General features: G+C 42.4%; 3 protein-coding genes across 3 annotated transcripts; 2 read left to right on the forward strand and 1 right to left on the reverse strand.

Moving 5' to 3' along the window:
• Positions 1-528: 528 nt before the first annotated feature.
• On the forward strand, positions 529-3,995 carry N7509_006458 (uncharacterized protein; the record flags this gene model as incomplete). The annotated part of the gene is made up of 7 exons (XM_056631095.1): positions 529-2,816; positions 2,869-3,220; positions 3,294-3,548; positions 3,596-3,655; positions 3,718-3,747; positions 3,838-3,926; positions 3,983-3,995. 7 exons carry the CDS (start codon positions 529-531, stop codon positions 3,993-3,995), a joined length of 3,087 nt encoding a protein of 1,028 aa, XP_056490397.1.
• Positions 3,996-4,357: 362 nt separating this feature from the next.
• N7509_006459 (uncharacterized protein) lies at positions 4,358-4,801 on the reverse strand (the record flags this gene model as incomplete). Its single annotated transcript, XM_056631096.1, has 1 exon — positions 4,358-4,801. One exon carries the CDS (start codon positions 4,799-4,801, stop codon positions 4,358-4,360), a length of 444 nt encoding a protein of 147 aa, XP_056490398.1.
• An 11,352-nt stretch (positions 4,802-16,153) lies between these two features.
• Positions 16,154-17,340, forward strand: N7509_006460 (DUF3716 domain-containing protein; the record flags this gene model as incomplete). The annotated part of the gene is made up of 3 exons (XM_056631097.1): positions 16,154-16,157; positions 16,231-16,467; positions 16,523-17,340. 3 exons carry the CDS (start codon positions 16,154-16,156, stop codon positions 17,338-17,340), a joined length of 1,059 nt encoding a protein of 352 aa, XP_056490399.1.
• Positions 17,341-17,603: the final 263 nt, after the last annotated feature.

Genomic DNA, 17,603 nt, shown 5'->3' on the forward strand with positions numbered 1-17,603 from the left:
AATTTGCTTGGGGAGCATATGTTCCTCCGCAAGAAGCATCTCTTTTATTTTTTGTTCATACAGTGCACTTCCAGTAAGTTGCCTTTCGATGTCAATGGCAGCCTGTTGGCTATCAAATTCTTTCCTCACGCGCTTCCGGAGGTTTCGCTGAAAATAGTTCAACGATTGTGTCAAGATATGTGATAGTAGCTATTGAGGGACCATGGTTTTCATCTTATTCCTGTTTAATTAGAACGGTCCAACGACGCAGGATGTGGTAGCAAGATACAATTGTGCGAAGATACGTTCTGAATTTACCTATATATTTAGATCGGCACGTGTGAGGGCGTTTTAACCTATCAACGCGCTATGGCCATTCGCGCTAAGCTACAAGCCAGCCTGACACTGAATTAGGCACCGAATTAGGCAGCAAAGCCAGCTCCCCTCTCTCCACAATCTGGGCAGCGAGCCTCACGTTCGATAGGCTTCATCAACGCTCACTCATTGTAAAACTTTTTTGCTACTGCTTCCAAAGATTTTCATCTGAAAATGGAGGGCTTGTACGGAAGAGACAGTTCCCAAGATGCTATTGCTCAAGCTCGACTTCAGAGAGATTTCCTTCATACAATCACCTCTATCATAAAGAAACCGAGATTGCTAAAGAAGACTATCAAAAGGCTTGACATATATATGAGGAACCCCTTCCTTGAGGTCAACTTTCAAATCGATGGCATCTCGCCCTTGGTGAAAGCGATACCAGAGCTGGTAGTGCTCAACGTACTTTTGCAGCACGAAAGAATCGATGTGAATTTTCGCGCCGCTGACGGCCGGACGTGCATGTTTTCCGCCGTGAAATGTCCACAGCACAATTCATTAAGGGCGTTGATAAGCCACGGCGCTCATGTTGACCAAGAAGATAATTATGGTCGTACTCCGTTATCTTTCGCGGCAGAGCTTGGGCAACTCGATCATGTGAAAATTCTGGTCGACTCCGATGCGGCGATCAACTCGACTGATTTACAAGGCTGGACACCCCTTTTCTGGGCGGTGTCCAACCGCCATGACGAGACAATAAGATATCTGCTTTCCATTGAGAGTATCTACAATGAACAGCGAGATTTGACCGGTCGGACTCCATTGATTGTTGCTGCAGAAGCTGGGGATGTCAGAATCATAAGATATTTGATCGAGGCGAAAGCCAAGGGCACGAAGATCTTTCATGTTGAACGCGACCTTCTGATCTGGTCAATTTTTCAAGGAGACATAGTAACAGCCCAGCTGTTACTGGAAATTGATGAGAGCTTGGCCAATCATCGGGTCAAAGGGCGAACGCCACTATCCATGGCCGCAGAAGGTGGTCATATTGAGATAACCAGACTTCTCATCGATACAGGGGCAAATTTGGATGCACTTGATGAGATACAGTGGCCTCCGCTGTGTGAGTGGCTATTCGAAGCTTATCTCCCGCATGACGATATTCTGTTGGAAATTGAGAATTTCTCTGTTGAAAACCCGTCAACAAAGAAGCCTCTGATGTTGCTAGCTGCAGAATTTCTGTGCGTTGAAATATTGCAGATACTTCTCAACGGAGGAGCAGATGTAAATTCGGTTGACGAATTTAATCGAACGGCACTGGCATGCTCCGTTGAATTGAGAAACAACAGAGCCGTTGAAATCTTATTGGAAACTCCAGGGATCTGCGTTGACTCTCGCGATGCAGAGAACCGAACTCCTCTCATGATTGCAGCCATTCTTGGGGAAGACACTATCATCAAGCAATTACTTAAGTCAAATGCAGAGGTCAATGCGGAGAATGAGCATAAGTTGACACCACTTTTCTTGGCTGTTGCGAATTCTCAAGCACAAGCAGTAAAGATCTTACTTGATCACCCCGACATCCGGGTCAACCAACAAGACGAGTATGGCCGTACCCCATTTTCGTACGCTGCCGAGCGTCAATTAATTCAGATAATGATCGACCTTATCGGAAAGGGAGCAGATCCTCACGTTTGTGACGGCAACGGCCATACGGGCTTTTGGTGGTTCCTCCAAGCCAGGCAAGCTTTTGCTATGAGGTCACCTTGTACTTTGGGACAGCTAAGACTGAATACAGCGACAAATCCATTTACTATAAGTTTTTTGACCATGGCTTTGCCTAATCCAAATAATAAAGACGCGAGGGGCCGAACTTGGCTCTCATGGGCATCTCAGTATGGTGATGTTGAAATCGTGTCATGTTTCTTAGAAGACAATGGAAAGATGGATAAAGTCGACATTAACATCTGTGATGGAACAGAAGTCGAATTCTCCAAAACTCCGTTGATATGGGCACTAGAAGCTGAGAATGACGCCGTGATTAATCTCTTAAAGGAAGCCGACAACAATTCTATGCATCTACTGGTGGAGGGACTGAGTTCAATCGACCAAGATGCAATACTAACTTTAGTGAAAAAGCTTATCCAAGCTGGCTATAACCTTGATCAAGTTGATCCGCGAGGGAGAACTCCTCTACATCTTGCATGCCTCGGTGGCAAGGAGGATGTTGTATCGGCTTTAATTGGCGCGAATGCAGATGCGAACTCTAAAGACCACACTGGAAAGGTTCCTTTGCAGTATGCTTTGGAAACTCGAAGCAAAGCTCTTGTGAATCTATTGATCAATGCTCCATCAATTGATCTCAGCCGTATTGGATCTGAGGAATGGTTTTTCCTAGGCGATAAAAGTCTTTCTTGGATTCAAGTCACCAAGTTGGCCCAACAAAACAACGGTTTCACTGTGGAGTATATCAATGAACTCGGGTGCACTTGGCTGCCTCGCGCAAAACAAACGAGATTGTGGTGAGTTTATCTATTATTGGAGGATATACAGTGTTACATCTGACATCCCAAGTATCTGCGGGAAACCCCAACTTTGGTCGCTGTTGCCAAGAAGCTTAGGTATCGATGAAATACTGAACACTTATCAGTTTTATTGGAAGGAAACCCAGAAGGATTTTGGCCATCACTTTGTGACTTATATCTCCCTGTCTTTCCCCTGTGGTCAAGATGAAGATGAGTATCCATGGGGCATTGCGTGGACCAGCAAGAACACAACAGAAGGTCTTGCCTGTGGATTTATCAGTATGCTTCCTCGTGGTGGTGTGCCTAATAATCCCTCGGAATTTTTCAGATCATTTCTGGAACATCTCTACCATCGTTGGAACAAGAAATGCAATTTTACAAATGAGAGGGTAGAAGAGCTGGTGAGCTTCTTGATGCATCGTTCATTCATGAAATAATAAATTGGGAGCTGATACAAGAGACATCACGGTACAGAGACACGAACAGGTCAGAAAACGTGGCAGAAGTCATGGCTTGGTGGACGAACTTGCCAAAAATGCGGTAGAGCGTGCAAACTTCCGTCGGTGCTTGCAATCTCACGTTGAAGGGCTTCATGAAGTGGTCAAAAAAAACTCAACGCTTGAAAGAGGACACAAGCCTGAGCTTAGGGCAACCATTGATGACCTCAATCAGGCTATGACTGCGAAACTTGACCACATGGAGCGGGCCGTACGGGAACTCCTCCAAATTGTATGTGGGACTGAATTACCCTTTTTGAGCATGTGTTAACTTTTTAGGAGCTGGCATGGGTTTCTACAAATGAAGCGGCAAGCTTTAAGCGCCTTAGCTGGATCACCGTAAGCCAAGCTTTGAATATATTCAAGTAAACTATAACTGATTGTCAATGTCGTTCACAAAGTTTATCTTCTTGCCTTTAATGTTCGCCTCGGTAAGTGACCACCCAAGGAAGCATGCCTCTTGATACCACGACTTACTAAAATCCAGAGTCTATTTGGCATGAACATCGACTTGCTTCAAGATAATCCTGATTGGAGGTGGTATCTTCTGTTTGGTTTTCTATCTCTTCTTCTTACTGGTCTACTTTGGTCGATATCTAAGTGTGCCCCTGTAAGTACGATCATTCTCATTCGTAACACACAATGATGCTAACATTCGTAATTTAGCAAAGAACAATAAGAAGCTCAGAATGGAGAAAAACAAATACGCACAAAGGGGATACCACGTTGGACTCAAGATCTTCTGTGTGACTATATACAGATGCGAATCATCGAGTACCCGCCAATATATCAAAGGTTGAGTGCTTCATGGGTCAGATCTAGATCAAGCAGGAAAGCATGAGCTCAACAAATTTTCTTAGCTGAAACTGCGCTATGGCATAGTAAAAGGTTTCTACAAGCTCGCGTACTATATTCATTTCAATTTTGATTGGCAATACGATTTATATTAGAGGCCCTCAATTGCGATTTGATAATTAGCCCCATGTCGTAGTAGCTTCGAATTGGAGATTTCCCAAAACTCCCGCAATATTCCTTGGTGCTTCAATCCTGGGCTCCGTACGATTGTGTACTCCATGCCAGATAGTTGAGAAGCTGAAAGTTCAAGTCCGGTCGCTTGGCCAGTAGAATGACAAGGTCTTGGTGACGAGTGAAGAATTGCAAGCGCGAGCATATGTAGTGAAGCATCATTTTGAATATTTCGGTCTCCGGGCCTGATGCGCTAGCAAGATCGAAGAGCTTTGGAATGACCTTGATATGTTCTTCGCTTCCCAGCGGAAGACGAGGAAGCGTGAGTAAGAGTTTATAAAGACTGATGATCGAAAGGCGTTCCAAATCGTACTTCTTTCCAAAAAAGTGAAGTCGCAGATGCAGTAATAGCGTGTCAGGATGTTTGCATGAAAAGTCCCGCAGCCCACACTCGGGGTCAGAAGGTACCTTGATAAGATGCGAAATTAACCTTTCTGACTCAGCAAGAACGGAAGGCATGTCTTTAAACATGTTATTCTTTAATAGAGGTTTCTTCCCTGCCTCTGCGGTATCAAAGTGGTCGAAGTGGTCGAAACAGTAGTCATGGTCAGTTCCGTCTTCCCCGGCGTCACCGACTGATTTCGAAACCCCGACTGAATAGTCACCGGTATAGAGATATTCGCATACTTCTGCAAAAATATCTTCAATGTTTTCTTCTATCCTAATATAAGTTGAATCGTTTCTGATTGGGCCAAAGGCGGATTCCAGATTCTTCAAAAGTCTCGCGTGGATATAAAATCTTTTCCTACTCGGGCCGACCTGGAGAGAAATGACAGGAGACTCGAAGATGCTTTATAATTCTTGAATTAGACATTGAATTTCAGATTGTAGATTAGTTACTGACCTTGGATCGTATTCAGATATTTTGATACCTGTACTTATTGTGAATAAGCGGCATAACATTTTAAATAAATGCGCAAAGAAGTATTTTAAACGATCTTTGTCAACCTTGATATGAAGGAGCGAAACAGGGCCATAAATGGAACAGGGCCATAAATGGAACAAGGGCCCGAAATGGAACAGGGCCCAAAATGGAACAGGGACCATAAATGGAACAGGGGCCCGAAATGGAACAGGGGCCCGAAATGGAACAGGGGCCCGAAATGGAACAGGGGCCAGAAATGGAAAACCTACTAAACTACATTAGTTAGGTATTGAGCAATGACTTGATTGAGTAGAAGAAATCTTCGGACAATAGAATCATTACTTTGGTCATAGCCTCTAATCGCCTGATAGAATTTCAGAAAATACGTCCTACCAATGACTGCAGATTTGGAACAGCGGAGCAGATGTATCCTGTGTTGTAAAGATAGCCGATATACGGCACTCTGACACAAAGCCGGCAGTATTTGCTCCTGCTCAGAGTTCTGTTCCGGAATATGTCTATAAAACAGACCGCGCCTTGGGGTAAATATATATTGCTAATATATCGCTGATTTTGCTTCTTTGTCGCAGCTATTAACTTTCTACGCTTTCCCGACCGGCGCTAGATTTATCTTGATAGAAGCGGCTTGTTTTGGAGAGGGCTAAGTAAGTTGTCAGAAACTTCAATATAGCCTAGTAATATTCTTATATAATTACTTCTAATAGGTTGCGATATTTTTGTTAGCTTTTGTCTTTCTACAGCAAGCTTATATAAATATAGCTGGAAAGCCTTGCAGCTAATCAAAAAAAGCTGGTATAGAGAAAAAATATATCTAGCAAAAGCGTAACCGGCGCAAGCTTAATCTTAAGAAGAAGTTATATAAGTACAGCGAGCTTTGCGGGGCCGATGTTTGCCTAGGTATCTGAATCTGAGATTTAGGGCAGGTTTATATTTTCTTAGCAGACTACTCCGGATTTTAGTCGTTTCTCGGCCGTAAATTAGTATTTTACTCTGAAAGACTTCTCTGTTGCTATTGCTTAGACTTACTCTACTAGAAATCTTACTATCTAGCCCTAATCCAAAGGAGCCAGAGAAACCTTTAGATGCTTTGATAGGGTTTTATTTATAGTTCCCCGCGCAGTATAGGTAGAATTAAACCAACTATATTTCTAGATCGTCTGAAGGAAGAGAATTATCTAATAAAACTTATCTCTTATACTATGTTGAACTTTATTATTCGTATTAGTAGGTATTTCGACATTTAATGTATCTAAGAGTTTTCTCAAAGTGCGTACCTATACGACCTATTAAGATTTAAATAAATTCTCTGCAATAATTAAGATATACCGTACAGTATAGGGACTAGATAAATCCTATTCGTGTTGCCTAAGAATGCTCGAATGCGCCGAGTATAATCAGTCTGAGGCTTTTATCTATTATATGTAATATTTCAATAGAAAAGCCTTATGGATATTCAGTATTGTAAAGGCTGAGATTATAAAATAAAATTTAAATCCTTAAAATATACAACTGTATCTTTTTAACCAAGAAATCAATATAAACCCCGATGCGTCGTATGTGCCTAGGTACGATAAGGCAGCCCGACTAACTAATTAGTAAAGAGGACATCAGAAATCTTGCTACACTATTACTACCCTAATATAAAGATTAAAGATAATTAACCTGTCCTGTGCTGCTGTATCATTAATTTTCTGAACTTCTAAGCAAGACAACCAGAAGTTCTATTGCTGCTTAACCTATAGTAAGCTTTTATAATAGAAAAACTAGTCTTGCTTCTTACAAATAACCATTAATTGTTCCTCAGAAGTATACTACCCTTTATTATTAATACAGTGTTTATACAGGGTATAGAGATTGATCCGACGCTTTAAAGGAAGGTAAAAAGACCACAATGCGACAATAAATGATCTAGGGTTGCAAGGAAGCATTTTAATGTTAATTCCTTTTGTATTATACTGGTAGTATAAGACATATAACCACGATATAATACCCCTTATACTATAGAGAACATAAGTGAGTTTGTAATACCTGTATCTGATTAATGTATATATACTGACTCTAGATAAAGATTTATTATTTAAATATAGCGATGTGTAGTCTTACACTAGAAGAACGTCTATAGAGGTAAATAATAGGTAATCTCTATGTATATAAGCAAGTATAGGCTAGTAACCCTGCTGCCTTAAAACATCAGACAGGTTCAGAAATAGAACAGAAAACAGAAATGGAACAGAAATCAGAAATAGAACAGAAATCAGAAACGGAACAGGAAACAGAAATTAACAGGGAACAAAGACAGAAGAGGGTGCAGAAATTAAAATTAACTAAGCCGATTTAGAGTCTAAAAGCCTATCTAGTTTTAAGCCTATTTGATTTTCTTTATTTAGCTGTTATAAGTAACAGAGCTTTAGCATTTTTACGTACCTGCAGCTCTGTTTATATATCTACAGTAACTTTATATGGCAGCGAAACTTTTATATGTCTATATTCTTTTATATGGGCTCGGTACTCTCTTTTCAGATTTAGTACCCGACAGTAATCTTATAGGCTATCTTTATAAAAATATAACTTACTACATCTATATTATTGGTAGACAATATAGTATCTCTCTGAGTAAAATAGATAACCAAATTAAGCGTCTGGAGGAGATGATTAAGTTCGTACTACTAGAAGACTCTAAGTAGTACGGAATATACTATTACTAAGGTTGCAAATGAGCCTACCCTTCCTGGTTACGAAAAGAGCTTATCTTTGCATTTATAGGTTGCAAAGGTCTGAAGTACTTAGATTAGATATAGTATCAGACTTAGGTATTTGTAATTAATTTGAAGATTAAAGGAAGTTTTACAGAAAGCCTTATACAAAACCTCCTAACGCTATACATAACGGTAGAAATAATAGAAAGTACAGACGAAGGACGGCTTAATGTATTGACAAAGTATATACTCTAGTTAAGAGACTAAATTCTATGGTTAGAAAATGGGTAAGTAGAAAAGGAAGACTCTTAAGGTTGCCGGTGTTTTAGAAAACAATTTAAAATTAGAAGATATATCTGATAGAAAGTACTGTCATATTTAAAGAGATACTGTGCTAGAAATAAATTATATGAAGAGAAGCCTTGCTGCCTTCCTTAGATATTGCTTGTATTCTAGGAGCAAGGAATGAACAGATTTGCTCTTATTTAAAATAGCCTGTTTTAAATTGTAATAAGGAAAGGTAACTGCTGGTCTGGGTTGGTAAGTTAATAAGGCGTATTGAAATTATACTGATACGTATGAAGGAATTTTATTTCGATAAAAGAGCAGACTTTAATACAAAAATTTAAGACCTAATTGTAAACCAAACGACGAAGTATTTAAACCTTAAAATGGAAAATAGTGCAGTAATCCGATTGCCTTTCAGCTTAGTCAACCAAAAATAAAGTACTCTATGTAATCAGTATTAATCTGAGCAAGAGCTGCCGGAGGAATCAGATATAGTAGCCGAGGCCGAGCCGGCAGTAGTAGCCAAAGATGATTCTGATTCAGTAGTTGAGGTTGAATTAGATATAATCGTCGATAACGAGCCCGACTTAGCTGTTGACGAGTATAAAGCTGCGAGGCTTAAAGACGGACCTACGCTTGTACTCGTCAAGGGCTTATAGTCAGACGCGCTGTATGAACTTCTAGTATTAAGCCCATTATTAAGCTTGTATTTAGCTTTGTTGCCGTTCAGATTGGAGAAGATGACCTCTCCCGTCTTTTCTACCCTGATCTAAGTTTCATTTTTGCCGTTAACCTGTCTATATACTACGGCATCAATATAAGGCAAGCTAAGGCGAGTTTTACCAACGACTATAGTGAGGTCTAAGATAACTTTTATCAGCTATCCGATAATTAATTATAATATTAGATTTGCTGTACAGTATAAACCTGAGCAATCTTTTCCGTGAAGCATTGTAAATGATGTAGAGTAGCCAGTGCAACCATAGACATTGTTAGTGTATATTTTGCACCTATAGTCTTCGTTGATAACCTGAAAGACTCTTCCTAGGCAAGTGCGCATAAAGATGCCAGTGATAAGTACGGGGATTACAAAATGTATGATAGAGTCGGTATCGGTGAGAATAAAAACTATGATAAGCGGTGAAATATTATCTTATGGCATTAGATCCAGCAGTTATCCTTATATATGAGAATTTCCTTTTTTAATCTTACGACATCAGCTACTCTGTCTAATTTTTCCTGAGTTGGCTAGAAGAAAACCCATTCTAAATTGCGACGCCAATTTCGGTACTGCAGCCCCACTCGAATTAGAACATGGCATAGAAGTGGAACATGGCATGGAAGTAGAACATGGCATAGAAGTGGAACATGGCATGGAAGTAGAACATGGCATAGAAGTGGAACATGGCATGGAAGTGGAACGTGACATCAACCCACTGACCTAAATAGGGTCATTAAGTCGAGATTGATGCTGGAGAGATAGTGTCGAGTACCATGGTATATAATTGACATGCTCTCTGGTCTACTGGTAGGTAGAGCCTTTAGTTTGCATGTTGTTCAGTATGTCAGGAATTCCAAGCAACACCAGACCTACTGGCAGAACTTAGCACCATCAATTTTAGGATTGTTGTAAGCCTAAATATAGTCGGGCCCGTAGGGGGGGGGGGGTTATCCGCATTAACAAGTCTTGGCTAGGGGGGGGGGTTACGGCATTTAAGGTTTGAACTCGTAACCCCCCCCCTAAGTACCTTAAATCTTAGTATTTTCCGATCGGGTCTTAAAGATCTTTTAATAAAATAGTTGAAATTATCTGTCTATTAAAAAATATTAGTAGATTTTAGGCTAGAAGGGGCTAACCCTAAGGGGGGGTAGTTTGTATGGGAGATTTTTTGATGGGGGATGCCAAGGCCTGGCCCTGCGGGTATACTATACCCTTTTTAGCTACTCCTCTCAGCCCTTAGGGTTTAGCCTTAGCAATCTGGCACTCTAGGGTTTATAGGGTCTAGAGTAAGATACCTTATAACTAGATAACTAGGTATGCTATTTAAATAGGGCTTTTTATATTAACTTGATAGGAGATCTAGCTATAGGCCTAATATATAGATATTATATAAGCAATCTCTATATAGGCAGTATAAGCCTAAGTAGGTTCTTTAGAATATTCTATAAGATAACTAATTAATTTTGCTCTAGTATAGTAGCGGTAGTCTTAGTTGATTAACCAGTTTATAGGCCAGTTAATTAACCAGTTGATAGGCCAGATCGTAGGCTAGAAGGTAGGCTATAAGGTAGGTAAGCAGCCAGGTTATAATAGTTACTAAGTTATCAGTAGATATCGCTATAACCTATTTTGGGTTGAACATATCAACCCAAAACCCAACCCAGTAGGTTTTGGGTTATAGTAGCTAGAACCCTTATATAGGGTAATAGAGAGGGTTTTACTAATTAGATTAATACTAATATAAGCTAGGTAGGTCTAGTACTCAGTAAGATATTAGCTAAGAAATATCTCTATTATAGCTATTACTAAGGGGATATCTAGCCAGTTAGCTATTAAGTAGTAGTGGGCAGCTCTCTAGATAATTAGATATTATAAGACTGCAAAGGTCTTACTAGGCTTAGGGGAATATAGATAAAGGAGGAATTATTATAGATAGTTGATTACTGAGTAATCAATAAGATTAAGGACTTAGTTGCTTGATTATAGAGGATTCTGATTGATGTGTATTATTATTTCTAAAGGAAAGAAGGCCCTATTTAACCTTAGAATAGTTATACCGGATAGCTAGTATTCCAGCTATCCGGCCGGTTATCTAGCTATCCGGCCGGTTATCTAGCTATCCGGCCGGTTATCTAGTATACCGAATATCCGGTCGGATACTAAGTATACCGAAGATCTGGCCGGCTACCTAGTATACCGAAGATCCGGTGTTTTTTAGGGTTACTAAGCCTTTTAACTAAATCTTAGTTATATCTTTAACTAGATCTTAGTTATATCTTTAACTAGATCCTAGTTATATCTTTAACTGGATCTTAGTTATATCTGTATAATATTCATAGATATAGGACGCTAGGACTCTAGAGATAGCTGCTGGTGCCTAGAGGCGTTCTCTGGCTCAGATTTGCCAGTTGGCTATAGAAACTCGTCAGTTAGCTATATAAACTTATTAGTTAGCTTTAGATCTAGTTACTAAATATTTATTTATCAGTTAGCTATTAAGTAGTGGTAGGTAGCCCCCCCAGACGATTAGGTATAGGACCCTAGGACCCTAGGGGTGGCTGCTGGTGCCTAGGGGTACCCCCTGGCTTAGATTTGCTAGTTAGCTATATAAACTTGCTAGTTGGCCTTAGATCTAATGCCTAAATATTTATTTGCTAGTTGGTTATTAACTAGTGGTAGGCGGCCCCTAAGCAGTAGGGTATAGGCCTAGGGTAATAGGTGTAGGACGCTAGGATACTAGAACCTTAGAGATGGCTATTAGTAACTAAGGGTGTCCTCTAGTTTAGATTGCCTAGTTAGCTATATAAACTTTCTAGTTAGCCTTGGATCTGGTATCTAAATATTAATTTGCCAGTTGGCTACGGGAACTCGCCAGTTGGCCTTAGATCTAGTATCTAAATATTTATTTGCCAGTTGGCTATTATATAGTAGTATGTAGCCCCCTAGATGATTAGGCGTAGGATGCCGGGACCCTAGAGATGGCTGCCGGTGTCTAGAGGCACCCCCCGGCTTAGATTTGCCAGATAGCTATATAAACTTAGCAGTTTGCTTCGGATCTGATGACTAAATATTTGTTTGCCAGTTAGCTATTAAGTAGTGGTAGGCAGCCCCCTAGACGATTAGGTGTAGGACGCCCGGACCCTAGGGGTGGCCGCCGGGGCCCAGGGGCGTCCCCCGGCTCAGATTTGCCAGTTGCCTACATAAACTCGCCAGTTGGCCATCAAGTAGTGGTAGGCAGCCCCTTAGATAATTAGGTATAGGACGCCCGGACCCTGGGGGTGGCCGCCGGTGTCTAGGGATAGCTGCCGGTGTCTAGGGGTAGCTGCCGGTGTCTAGGGTTAGATTTGCCAGTTAACTATATAAACTTACTATTGGCTACAGTAACTTACTAGTTAGCTTTGGATCTAATGCCTAAATAATTATTTGCCAGTTGGCTATTAAGTAGTGGTAGGCGGCCCCTTAGACGATTAGGTGTAGGACGCCCGGACCCTAGGGGTGGCCGCCGGTGCCCAGGGGCGTCCCCTGGCTCAGATTTGCCAGTTAGCTATGGGAACTCGCCAGTTAGCCTTAGATCTGGTGCCTAAATAACTCTTCTTTCTTTAAGAATATTTTAAATAGTATATAGGCTAGTTATAATTGAACAGTTGTTGCTATACTCTTCACACTATAATCTAGTACTAGGCTACTATTAGGCTACTACTAGGCTACTACTAGGCTAATACTACTAGGCTAATACTATGTTATGGAACACAACGAACCCCGCAGATTACGGGAACTAGCGTGGATATAACGGAAGGATTACGGCCAACCAACTTGGCCCAGAAGACAGGGATCACTATCACGTAACAGTCTCGTGCTACGTGACCCTGAAAGACACAGGATTACGATCACTAACGACTCAACGTTACGTGATCAGCAGGGTAACGCAACAGGCACTTATCGGTAATGAGAAGGAACTTATCAGTGATGAGCCCGGAACAGATCAGCGATGAGACCCGGTCTCATCAAGTGATGAGAAGGGCTAGGTATATAAGGACGCTCGCTCGGCAACATATATTTAGTTCTTCGCGATTAATCAATCTAAGTTACTGTAACATACCTTTCGGATTACTCTTCTAGTTTTACATAAGTAACAAACCTATATAAGTAGGGCAGCTCTATCAGACTGACCTACTTAGCGCCCTATCTGGCATACCCTTTGAAGTTACTCAATAAGACCCGAGTCCGTATAAGGCTTTACACAGCCACAGTACGGTTGCGAGTCGATACTTAAGGCTTTATTGGTGTTTGCTCTTGAGAGGCCGAATCCAGCCCCCTCAGCGCAAATTATTATTCTACTTAATAACAAAAGTAAGTTCTACCAACTGTCTAACTACTAATAGTGCAACCAGCTAGCGAGTGCGTAACACATTGATTGCCCTGTCAACACGAAACTATAAAGTTTAATTATTATATCATCGACTGGCAGCAGCAGAGGCAAGGCACCGGCGCCTGTGCCTCCACAGACTCAATCTCGTTAAGAAGAACCTAACTCTAACGAAGAAAGAGAAAACGAAATTCGACAGCTTAAGTAGGTTATCAAGAACCTCCAGGAGCGATTCGAGAAAATAGGAGAAAGCTTCACTAAACACGCCAAGAGAACCAACAATCACATTAAACAGATTATAGCACAGATTAGCGCTATCCCACCCAACAACGTTATCACCAGCACGCCTAAGCTACCTAAGGCGGATAACTTCGACAGAACTCGCTCTAAGTTGCGAGGATTCCTAATATAGATAAACATACACCTCGACGTAAATAAATTCAAGTTGACCAACGATGCCGATAAAGTCATCTTCGTGTCAACCTACTTACGAGGATAAGTATAGGACTGGCTCGAACTATATGTCCGAGAATACTACAAAAAAGACAGCTCAGAATGGTCGAATACTGCAGTCAACATCTTTTCTAGCTATAACAAATTTAAGGAACACCTGGAAAAGACATTCGGCGATATTGACGCTAAGAAGACGGCTGAACAGAAGCTTAAACGACTCCGACAGACAGCCTCAGCGTTAGCATACACAGCTAAATTCATACAACAAGCAGCAATCCTTAGATAGGATAACTATACATTGATCCCTTACTATAACGAAGGACTTAAGTTGCACATTAAGGACGAGATCGCTAGAGTTAGTAACTTCAACACAATAGACAAACTTATCGATTTTACAGTTCGAATTGACAACCGGTTTTTCGATAGATAAATACAGAAGAAGGAAGTAGAAGGATAGAGGAGAGGCAGTAGACGCCTGACCTATCACCGGTTCTAACCTCAACGACAACAACAACAGTAACCTAACCGGAACAGTAATCCGTATGGTCCATAACCAATAGAGCTTAACGCAGCAAGACTTCCAGACGAAGAACAGAAGCAACAGAAAGACAACAGACTCTGTTTCAACTATAGCAAGCCAGGCCACATATTAAGAGATTATTGCAGTAAGAGAAACGACAAAAAGCCACAGCAGTTATATACAACTCAGGAATGAGAGGCGTACGATACTACCGGAGTAGAAAAAATACAGCAACTCTATACGACTCAGAAAGAAATACAGAATAAGACAAAGAACGTCCTAAGAACACTGTTACAAGACAGACCAACGCCTAAGACAAGTATCCTAAGAAAGGCCACAATATAAGACAATAGACACTATAGGACGAAACCCAAAAACAATACAACAGGAAATACACCAACCCAGGAAAAACAGGTTAGAAAGAGCGTAATTCTACCAGACCAGTAGGCGGCAGGATAGCCACTATTGCGCACCAGTAAACAAAAGGCAGAGCTAGAACCTAATATATAGGGGCTTATAACCTTAGTTGACTCTAAGCTTAAAGAGTACAATAGACAGGAACAGTATCCACAGATTAACCTAGATATAGTAGAAAGTCAAGGGTAGACCTAGTACGTATAGAAACCTATTAACTCCTAGGGACCAATGACAGAAGTCCTAGAAATACCTTAAGAGTCCCTAAGATACAACAAATTCCCTCAGACGATTTAAGAGCTTCTCTGAAGATAGATAACTCTTACTAAGCAGGAAATACAGAAAATCCCAGAAACCCTACCGGAGGACTACTAGATAAGTTACTAAGAGGAGCAAGAATTACAGCAGGTCTACGAAACAGATAGTATAGCCCCTAGAGACCCTTAAAGGATCCTCTTTAACGAATCAGACGACAACGAGCCAGCGCCGTACGTCACTAGTACAGAAGGAATATACCTATGCCACAGAGAAGATTACGCTTATATTAGATATGTACAACACCCAGATCACGACCTCAGAGCCGTAATTAGATACTACAACTACGACTGCAGAACGTATATATAAGGCAAACTAGACTATAGAGAAATTAAACCTAAGCTATTGCAGCGACTATAACGCCTAGAGTAGAGACAATAACTTACAGCATCGGTATAGGGTAAATATATAAAGACAGAAGCTTTAATAAAACTACCCAACGGCACTCTTATCAAAGCACGAGTCATAATAGACTTTGGAGCCGCAGGAAACTTTATAAACCTACGATTTAGCTTAGCCTACGAAGTACTAACTATTAAGAAGGATAAAGTTACACCGCTAGTAGAACTCAACAACAAACCACTAAGCACAGAAATCACGTACCACACCCGATAGATCAGTATAGTCATCGGTAACCACTTAGAATCTATATATTTCGACATTACCAAATTAGTGAGATTCTGGAGTGAAGTTGTGTGTTTTTTGTAGTATCTAGTACATGAAAGGTTATATACATAAGAAAAGCTATCTACGGTAGACGTAACATGCCGTAATGGCACCTTGGGGATCACATCCTCCCCCACCTAGACGAAACTTGTCCTCAAGTTTCTTATTTTCAAAAAGAATTTGCAAAAGGTCGGAATCGAACGGTCGTTGTGTTCGATTTCGGCCGGAACGAATAGTGCCGAGTCGACCCGCGCGTCACGTGCGCGTGTTGTTGACGTCAGGTGCGAATGGCCTCAATCGTGAGCAAACGGGCAGGAGCGGATGGCTTTGTTCACGGAAGGAGCGGCGGCGTGTTGTTGTTGTTGACAAAAGCGCGTCGCCGGCCATTCCGAAACCTCTTCTTCCTTTCATCCATCTCCATCTCGCCATTTCCATCTCACCATCTTCATCTCACTATCGCTTCGAACCATTCTGCGCTTCTCTATCATGGGTAAGTCGCAATCCGGAGCCTCGCTTTGCGCGGCTGTCGCGTTTCGCGCGTCATTGCTGACATTCTTCTGCAGCGAAACCCACCACCCCGTCCACCAAGCGTGGCCTTCCTCCGAAAAGGACCCCCAAAGTCGTCATCGCGTCCAATCGCGTAGATAAACGACGATCTCGCGCGGAAAAGCAATCTTCCGAGCCTGATTCCGAGCCCGATTCCGAGCGAGATGAACTCGCCCTGATCCATCGATCTCGTAGCTCGCGCGCGACGGCGAGCGGATCTCCTATGCCAAAGCGTGGCACGTCGGACACGTTCAGTGAGTTTGTTTGTTTTTCGAGAACGTGTTTGATTGTTTACTAACGCGTCTCCAGGCCGTGCGGGCCTTGACGATGACGACAACCCCGACACAAGCCTGTTCAAGTCCGCCCTGGAGCTTTCCCTGCTCCAAATCGTTCCCGTTCGCAACGTGAACTGGCGACACGGTCCTAAGTCTTGCGGGGCTCCCTCGCAACTCCGCGCTGCGTACGTGCAGCGTATCGGTCATGAACTTCCTGCGCGCGACTGCTGCAAGAAGTGCGTGAATCAGGACGGGCCTTTTGGTTCCTGCGTCGTTGCGGTCGTCAACAAGCGACCTGTTTTCGACGGTGCGTGCGCAAACTGCGCGTACGGCGCCGGCCAGTCACGCTGTTCGTTCCGCGCCGAGGCGGACGGTTTTCCCCGCTTCCTCATCGACGTGCTTCGTGAGGAAAACCCTGGCCATCCTGCGGTGAAGGCGTTCGCCGCTGAGCGCGCTATCTCGGCTGCTCACGATACTTCGCTTGCTGAAGCCGCTCCGCTTGCTCCGGCCGCTCCGGTTGCATCTGCCAGCCCTAGCACCCCTGGGTACGGCTTTGCTCGAACTCCGGTCGTTTCGCCTGCGCGTGCCCAAGCACCCACTGTCTTCTCGCGTCCTTCTGCGTCTGGCTCTGCCTTGGTCGAGAGCTTTTACTCTTCGGCGCTGACCGATCCTTGCTTTTCGGTCTCCCTTGACCAGGCCGACTGGCCTCGCTTCCGCGCGATTCATGAGCGTCTCGACCTGGATCTGGAGAGACTCGTCCACGATCGTGGACGTCTTCGCGCTCTTCTTGTCGAGCACGGCCAACTGCAACCTACTGAGGTTGCCAAACCCGGAAACATCTTCGGGTTGTGAGCGCTCTCGCTCGTATGTTTCCTTGAGGAGTTTTAATGGCGTTTTCATTCAATCCTGCGGGATCTCATTCATATGCCATAGTTTCCTCAATCTCAATTCAGAATACTTCTAGTGTCTTCCAGTTCTTTTTGTAGGAATAACAACAGCTAGAGGTCCTTCGAACAATATTCGCTTAGCTGCGTCAGCGTCCTGACCGCCTTGAATATCTTCCGCCGGAGCAGATTGCTCCCCTGCGGGCTCACAAAGAGAGGAATCTTCTCGAT

Source organism: Penicillium cosmopolitanum (assembly GCF_028827165.1).
Source record: "Penicillium cosmopolitanum strain IBT 29677 chromosome Unknown utg000006l:49.0-5199605.0:1.0-5204138.0, whole genome shotgun sequence".
Classification (NCBI taxonomy): Eukaryota; Fungi; Ascomycota; class Eurotiomycetes; order Eurotiales; family Aspergillaceae; genus Penicillium; species Penicillium cosmopolitanum.